We start from the raw sequence: 8,839 nt of genomic DNA, 5'->3' as shown, positions 1-8,839 counted from the left end.
AGATGTGGGTATTAAATAAATTCATGTATATATAAAGCACTGGGCACTGAGAATGTACCTTGCAATTGTTAGCATTATTATTAGTAGTCAGAGAAGCAATAACAATTAACAGAGAAAGAACTAAAACATATTCCATTTAGGAAAACACATTTGCCCCCTTCCTTGTAAATCCTCTTCTCCTTAAATATGCCAGAGATGAAGAGGAACAGGAGGAAAGGGAAGAAGGGAAGGGTGCATAACAGTAGCAGACTCATTTTGTCTACTCTCCATGTTCCTGAATGAAAGAGTGGCTGGCCGTGGAGAGAGTGAAGCAGATGAGGTTTAAATTATATAAGAGGAGAGTTTTAAACTAGATCAGGCTGGGTTTTTAATCTCTAAACATTACCTGGAAATTATGGAATCCGCCTGAAAGTTTGTAAAGGATTTGCTCTCAGGAGGGGCAAGGAGAGGCTAAAAAGCAGAATTCCTCAGTCCCCAGTGGTTGGAGAGGACATTTTCTCTGTGTACCTGTCAAGTTTAAATTGTTCAATACGCTGGTTACACACATAGCCTCAGATCTTCGTTACCTCTCTGGTTCCCATTTATGAGTGATTCAAAGTTGTTCTGCAGTCTACAATGGGCTTTACAAACAAACTTTTGACCCAGAATAGGGTTTTAGCCAATACTAGCCCCTAAAATTTTATCCCTCCCCTAAATGGGTCACTTTGCTTAGGGACCGAAGGCCACATCTTTCTAGCAGTGAGAAAAGCTGGATTTCTTTGTGAAAATTCTTTATACATAAGAACTAACAGACTCTGGAGTGACTATGAAGGAAATATCAAGATGTGTCTAAGTTTTGCAGGACTCCAGCTACCAGATAAGTTGCTGGACAATAGCTAAATCTTATAAATTTTATACCTATTTCCATTCTGAAAAAATCTAGTAGGTTCTCTCTCTTTTGCCGAGCTAGGCAGGTTGGGCTGTAGGATTGATATTTTGATCATCTAAGAGATGATGCCAATGATGTCTACAAATTATAAATTGTAGAGAATTTAAATTTTAGCGAACTGGGCAAGAGGCCTGCAAGAGTCTCTTAATTAAAATGATCAAAGGCTGTGAAAGAGAATGAAGAGGACTCTATGTCACTGCTGAACTCAAGAAAGAAGTGCCTTCATGCCCCCAAATCTCAAGGCAATTCTGCCATTGTGCAAATAGAATAGTGGGAAGAAAAACATTGGAATACTTGAAAATTCCTCCAGAGAAAATGGCATATAATTTGGAAGCACAAAGGCAGATTCTGATAGCAGCTGAACAGGAAGATCTATTGAAAAACAAGGGGGCCAAGGTTATATAAATTAAAGAGCCCTCATTTTGTACTGTGGAAGGAGGTTCCAAGAGCATGGAGATAAGTCAATGCCAAAGAGAATCCAGCCATAGTACTTGGGAGGAGATAATGAGCTTCTATAGGAAATGTCTCCACTTATAATTTCTTTTCTTTTTGTGGTGGGGAGTGTGGCTAGGAAATGAGGAAGGGGTCCAAGAACCTTGCAACTATAAAGTGCTTTAAGCTCAGAATTCAATTTTTAAAAAATTCTCAAAATATCTAACCAATATTTGTAGTATTTAAAAATTCTTAAAATATCCACCAACATTTGTAGTATCTTTACAATTATCTAGAAGTCAGTAAAAACATTGGCTCTCTTCTGAAACATAGAACTGTTCTAATATAAGAAAGCTGCCTGATTGTAAAAGAATGCTTACCTTTTATGCCTAACTGCAGAACATCTGGGAGCAATTTAGTGTGGCTACTGGCTGTTACCATTTATCCTTTTCCCTTTTATTAAAAACAAAAACAAAACAACTTTAATTAATTTAAAACCAGACAAAGCCAGCATGGAATGCCAGGGATAGTGTCTGTTTTGTTGATAAGAGCACTCTACCTACGATGGTTGAAGCACTGAGTAGTAAAGCAAATTACGTGCTACTGCTCTGTTACCAAGTCTCAAGAATTGTCTCCAACATTGGGAGGAAGCAGAAGTGTGGCTATCAGACTTGAGAAAGAGCATGAAACATGTCAAACATGTCAGTACATTTAATCAGCTACACTGATTATGAAATAGAGTTCAAAGTTCTATTTATTTATTTATTTATTTATTTTTTACTGTAGTAGTGTGAAACATCACCTCTTTTGAAATAAGAAAAATAAAACCATGTGGTTCATCTGGGGAGTTTGGGAGACTCCAGTACTACCACATCAGATTTTTCCCTCGTGCTCAGTTTTGATAATACTACCTGTATTCATGTGACTTTTAAATTTAGTGACCAAAAGTCTCAGACCCCGAGGTCAATTCAAAGAAAGGGCAACATAGAAAGCGGGGGTTGTTGGTAGAACGGGGAGTGGCTTACATTAGATGGGTGTGTGACCATAGGCTCATCCCTGTACTCTGAGACTGGATAACCATGGACAGAACCATGGACCTCACTTTCTGATGAAGGACCTGTTGGTGCCATTGAGAATGGGATATACAAATACGTATTTTCTTTCTTTCTCTCTCTCTCTCCCCCCTTCTCTTTTGAGATGGAGTCTCACTCTGTTGCTCAGTCTGGAGTGCAGTGGCACAATTTCAGCTCACTGCAGCCTCCGATTCCCAGGTGCAAGTGATTCTCATGCCTCAGCCTCCCAAGTAGCTGGGATTACAGGCATGCATCACCATACCTGGATAATTTTTGTATTTTTTAGTAGAAATGGAGTTTCACCATGTTGCCCAGGCTGGTCTTGAACTCCTGACCTCAGGTGATCTGCCCACCTCAGACTCTCAAAGTGCTGGGTTACAGGCATGAGTCACCACACCTGGCCTGTATTTTTCTCTTCTGAATCCTTGTGTCCATTTTGATGGTCTCCAGCTGTTCTGGGACTATGCTCACTATAGGTATCATGGGCTATCTTGCTTTCTTCCACAGGGCCTAGGGTTCTGATGACAAAGAGAAGCATCTTGTCAATTGCCCAGCATCCTGGCAAGTTTACTTTGCAACTTGAGCCTTGTGGGTTTGTGACTGGAGGGGAAATGCAACTTCCTGGTTCATAGGGGGAGGTTCCAAAAGTTTTTCTGACTCCTCTTGATGACTAACAGTAAATGTAAATGAGTCAGAAAGAAATATATCACATTTCTAAAACAATGCATAAGGACACACGGAAGGGTTTTGGAAAAATGAAGGCTGATTTTTTTTTTGGTTATCCTTCAAACACTAGAAATATCATCAGACATAATCCTAAGCATAAGCATAAGATCAGCTTTTTCCATTTCCAGTTTTCCTGCTGGGAAGAACAAATAAACAGATGGAGTAGAAGTTTCAAAGGGAAACACGAGGAATGTGACGGAGGGGGCTGTTGACTACTAGGGGTACTAGTCACGCAGGGGAGGGTAGAGATGGCTAAATGAAGACAGCAGAGTTTGGCATTAAGGAAGCATTGCCAGAATGGCAAAGAGGCGCCATGTCTGACTTGAAGCTCTGGACTTCCGGCCAGCCTCTTTGAATGCCGAGAGACGGGGGCCAAAAGCAGAAATGGAGAAATCAGATACCAAACTTGAGTTCTGGGAGATCCGGGGGAGCATAAGGCCATGCTTCTTTCAAATGACCGTGAATGAAAGAGGCTTCAAGGATCACTTTTTCATCGAAGCAGCCTCATTTCCCTAAAATATCAGTCCACAGAGCACCCCAGGGTTGGGAGGTAGTTTCCTTAGTGATTCCCGAGGGACCTTCATGGGGCTTCTAGCAGGTCTAACTCACAAGAGCAGGTCAAAGAGGAGGAGAAACTGGAAGATGTCTCATGGGACATCAGAAGTCTTATTCAATCACACTCATGACACACCCTTATTAGGTCTGCCTGGGGAAATTTTGGGAAAGGTCTGGGAGCGTCAGGTCCCCTAATAACCAGTGAGAATCAACCAGACAAATAAATCAGGGGTTGGACAAAAGGGTCTTATACCAGGGAATAGCACTAGATGTGTAGCAATTTTTTAATTAATAGACATGTTTCTCATTTATCATATCCACGCTAGACCTTTTTAGTCTTTTCCACTTTTCAGTTGTTAACAACTCTCATTTCTTTACTTGACTGTGAACATTGTACAGCACTATGATTCTGCATATGGTCAGATTTAATTGTTGCCTTTGCGGTTCAGAAGGGCAAAGTCCCAGGTCCCAGTTATAGGTTAACCCTCTCCTTATGCTGCCTGCTCTACCTCTACCCAAATTCCTTGGGTAGCTACTGTAAACATACCCCTGTCCAGAGTGGCTTCAAGCCTCACTTCCAGGGTCTCTAACTTCTCCCCACTCTAAAGCTGACCTCCATCACACTGCCATTGTCAAGCTCATGAAAAGTCATAGCTGGTTCTAGTCTACACAACTGTTATTCCTACAGAGATGACTGCTCTTCACAGGCACTCACCTCTGCTGCTGCAGCAGATTGCAAGCTGTTCTCTGCTGCCACATGCCAATCTTTGCATTGCTCCCAACATCCCTTCCCTCATGCAAATCCCACTGTTATTTTTCCTGGGTGGCCATTGCTGATTGTCCCCATCCTCACTCTGGTCTACTGATATCTAGGATGACCTCTCCCTACACCCTAGGACATGGCCTTCTTGTGCTGCCTGTCTCAGACCTTTAGGCTCTTTCTACCGCTGGAAGATGCAATTTTTTAAGGTTACAGATTTCCCTGTTGGTGTTCTATTTATGGAGTTGGATCAGGTTCTCATTTGGGCTAGGACAGGGATGAAGAGATGATGTTGCTGCATATAGCATGGTGGCAATCATGCCCTTTAATCTCAGCATCTTAAAGATTGTGTCCATGGGATGAATCTCCCCTTGTGTGGAGTAGATATACCCATTTTATTAGGTTCCTCTCAGTGGTTACAGCACTGCCTTCACAACCACCTTTGTACTCATGATGAGTCGGCTCTAAAGATTACTGAACTGAAGGCTGGGGGAAATTCCTGACCACCTGCTCTTCCTGCTTGGTATGCTGTGAAAAGAAGGAAGGTAGGAAAATTAAAAATTTGGTTATTTTATAGATTTTATAGATCCCTTTTCTGAACCCGAATCCTAGAATAGAGGTATATTGATCAATTAAGGAAAAAGCCAAAAACAGAGAGTTTTTCTAACTTCTTATTTAGGATGCTATAGGAAAAACAACCCACAGGGATCCCTTACTCCAACATGGATGGCAACATTAATGTGAAAGTGGTAGTATGACAAGGTTGGGAAGACAGCAGAACTGAGTTAGCAAGCCCAAATCTCTCCTGAATTTTGTATGCCTTGAAAGTGATCTAGAAGTTGCTTCAGGCCCTGTGAGGAATACTGAAGGAGCTGTGTTGAAATTCAGCAGGCCAGTGACAGGGCCACAGTAGGGACAGACAGGGAGACCTAGCTGCCGAGGTTGCAGAGCAGAGTGTAGACAAGGGCATGATGAAGGATTTGGCTGACATGCAGAGGGTCCAAAAGATGTCTCAAAGAGGCTGAGCCAGCCAGGGAGGTCCCCTGGGCCCTAACCAAGCCAAGAGATAAAATCACAAGTTCCACAGCTGCAGACTTCAATAGAGACCCAGGGGGTAGCAGTGGTGTAGGGGGTGTCCAGAGGACACCACTGCCTAAATACAAATCCTCTTCTCCTTTGCCATCTAGGGAAAGAGAAGGAAGGAAGAATAGGGGGAAAGAGCTCTGGCAGAGGTATCTTTGAGTGACTGAATGATGACCTGAAATGTTACTAAAATTAGTAACATTAATATTTTTCTTCTGCCCAGTGCAAGTGCAGGGTAAATTAAAGTAGATCAGTTTATTTTCTTAGATTGAGTATTCATATGTAAATGTGATTCTCTCTGTGTGTGTGTGGGTGTGTGTGTGTGTGTGTGTATAAACATACATACACACATATCTATCTAAATATATATTGAGAGATTTTTATAAATATATGTTTATTTAACAATAGGTCTTGATCAAATGTCAAATCAAACAAAGACAGCGAGACCAGAATAATTCCAGGTAATTCAAAGGCATCAACATTTTTGAGTATTCTATTATCTCCTGGACCTTCTCTTGTTCATATGCTTTGTGTTTATATATTATTGTTTGTCCTGGGCACCTTTCAAAATCAGATACATCTGAACTCATTCTTCTAGCCCACTGCCATTTTCAAGCATTTGCAAACCTTATTTCTATCCCGATTTGTCCTGTGCATCTCTCCTCTTCCCTTTGAACCAATGCTGCTGATGCTGTTCAGACCTTCATGACTTTTTGAGACACCTGTAAGAGCCTCTTGACCCCTTGCCACACTTCCCAACCTCCTGACACCTCAGCATCTGTTAATTTGCTAGAGGATATATCTGACTATTACACTTATTTCTTCTAAATCATTAAATGACTTCTCATCAATGAAATAATATACTTGACCTATGCAAGCTCTTCATAACCTGGCTAGAGCCCATGTTTCAACCTTTGTTTCCACTTTCCACCTCCCTGCTATTTCTCTCACGGTCTAGCCTTGACCACTGATTTGCTGTTTTTTGAACAGTTTTGAAAGGTTTGACTTCAACCTAGTTATCTCATATCCACATCTTCTGCTCCAATGATACCTTTTTTCCAAGGATTCCCTGACACCCTCACTCTCTTGTTCTGCTGTTGTATTTCGTGTATGCTTCTGCAATAGAATACAGTCTGTGCCATAATATATGTGACTAACTGACTTCCTTCTAGATTTAGAGTCCCTGGAAGGCAGGACCCATTTTTAAATTAACTTTTCATCTCTTACTCTACCCAACACAATGGGTGTCATCTAGAGTATTCGATAAATGCATGTAAAAGTGCTTTATAAACAGCAAAGTGCTATGTAAATAGTAATTCTTATTACTATTTATATCATATTATTTTACTATTACTAATGATATGATATTATTATTTGTTAAATGGAGTTGAATTTACTTTTAGAAGACTTCATTTTCTGGGAGAAATAATTTCACACCTGTGGAAATGCTAGAATAACTGACATGATGTCTGAAGACATGGTGGGCAGGGATACCACTGGGGGAGAAAGGAGAGGGAGCCTTAATTTTGAAGTCTTCCTTTTCCTTCACAGGCACGTTCCAGAGGGCCAGCCTTGTCCAGTGCTCCTTATCATTTTATTCACCTCATATTACAAATCACAGACATTAATGGCTTTTATTCACCTCATATTACAAATCACAGACATTAATGGAAAGTTCCCCATCAGGGAAGATCAAAGAGGTGGCACTGTAATAAGAAACAGCAGGCTGTGGGGAGTTGGCCCTAGGCACAAGCTCTATCCGTGCTTCCCTTACATGTCAGGCCAAGCACCTCTCTCCTGATCCTTGAGCCATAGGCACGCTATGAATCTAATATGCCTGGCATTTCCTGATACAGGGATTATTTCCATCTCTAGGAATTCTATAAATGTTCTCAGAAGCCTTTGGGACATTTACATTTTAAAAATAAACCTTTAGAATTCAACACAAATATCCTAGAAATCCGCGTGTCAGCCTTTTTCTTGAAAACACCTGTAAGTCCTGCTGTGGCTGGCTGAAGCAGGAAAGGGAAAGACCACAAGGATCATGCTCATAGGTAAAAATGCCTGCAAGAAATAGCCATGCAGAAATTGGCATGACCATGTTGAAAGTCTGCCAACTTTTTCCATGAGAGCTTTGGAAAGTTTGATCAACCAAGAGAGAGAACGAAGAGTGGGGAAAAGGAAAGGAAATTAAAGAAAGAAAAGGAAAAGAGGGAGGGAGGGAAGGGAAGAGGGAGGAAGGAAGGGAGGGAGGAAGGAAAGGAAGGGAGAGGACGAAGGGAAAGAAGGGAAGAAAGGGAGGGAGGGAGGAAGGAAGGAAGGAAGGCAGGGAGGGAGGGAGGGAGGGAAGGGGTGAAGGAGGAAGGCAGGAAGGAAAGAGAAATTGAGAAAAGGAAAAAAGATAAGAAAAACAGAAAGAAAGGAAGGAAGGAAAAAGTGAGTTCCTGGAAGCTGTTACCTATCACTTGGGCAGGTATTGAGGATTTAGTTTTTCAGGCAGCAAATCTGCCAAAATCCATATCTAGGTTACCTCTGGAGTATCCCCATGGAGGAGGAAATAGCCCAAATGCAACTGAAATAAGAGATAAAAGAAAAGGGAGATTTTCTCCAATGCTGGATATTGTAGAATAGTATCAACTCTCCCCTCTCCTGGAACAATGCAAATGTGAAGGGGCATCCTACCTGCTATGCTGATAGTGGCTGCAGCCTTGGCAGTACTGAACTTCTCCCCATGCTTATTGGTAGCTATGCATGTGTAGAGTCCTGGCTTGGTGATAAACAGCTGCAGTCTTGAGTCAATCACTCGGTCTTTTACACTCTCTTGAATGGACCCAGAAGAAACCTGATGGAGTAAAGGAAAATAAAAGATAGAACTCAGTCAAGGATTTCCTACTATACTACGTCAGTAGATTTGAAGGGAAAAGCATTAAGATTATAATCAAGTGCATGTGGTACACTGCAAAAAGAGCCAAAAGATTTTCCCTCCCTATGCCCATGCCCTTGCAATGTGACTTTGTAGCTCTTCCCTCAAGAAGTAGCATTTTTCTCCATAATTTGAATCTAGATTAGCCTTGTGATGTGTTTTGGAATGAATGAGCAGAAACTAAAGTTCTTGCACATTGTGGCTTGCTCTCTGTTTATGGAACCTGGGGCTGCCTATAAACAAGCAAGAGCCAGCATGCTAGAAGATGAAACACACATGGCCCGTTTATCCCCACTGCCCCAGGTGGGAACCAACAACCACCATCCAAGGTACGCATAAGGCTATTCTGAACCAACTAG

At 41.6% G+C, this 8,839-nt stretch overlaps 1 protein-coding gene across 4 annotated transcripts in view; it reads right to left on the bottom strand.

The window, feature by feature from the left end:
* The window catches only part of LOC105481110 (muscle associated receptor tyrosine kinase), a 135,809-nt gene that overhangs the window by 44,161 nt on the left and 82,809 nt on the right, over positions 1-8,839 (bottom strand). For 3 of the 4 annotated variants that reach the window (XM_071078143.1, XM_071078145.1, XM_071078144.1), the window contains one exon: positions 8,240-8,399. In XM_071078143.1, the coding sequence (XP_070934244.1) occupies positions 8,240-8,399 (160 nt within the window). Of the gene's footprint in view, positions 1-8,239; positions 8,400-8,839 lie in introns of those variants that run through there. The other variant, XM_071078142.1, reaches the window with a different exon arrangement.

The sequence above is a fragment of the Macaca nemestrina genome, chromosome 14, assembly GCF_043159975.1.
Source record: "Macaca nemestrina isolate mMacNem1 chromosome 14, mMacNem.hap1, whole genome shotgun sequence".
NCBI classification, from domain to species: Eukaryota; Metazoa; Chordata; class Mammalia; order Primates; family Cercopithecidae; genus Macaca; species Macaca nemestrina.
Note: the sequence above shows the minus strand (reverse complement) of the source record. Positions and strands in the feature narration are given on the sequence as shown.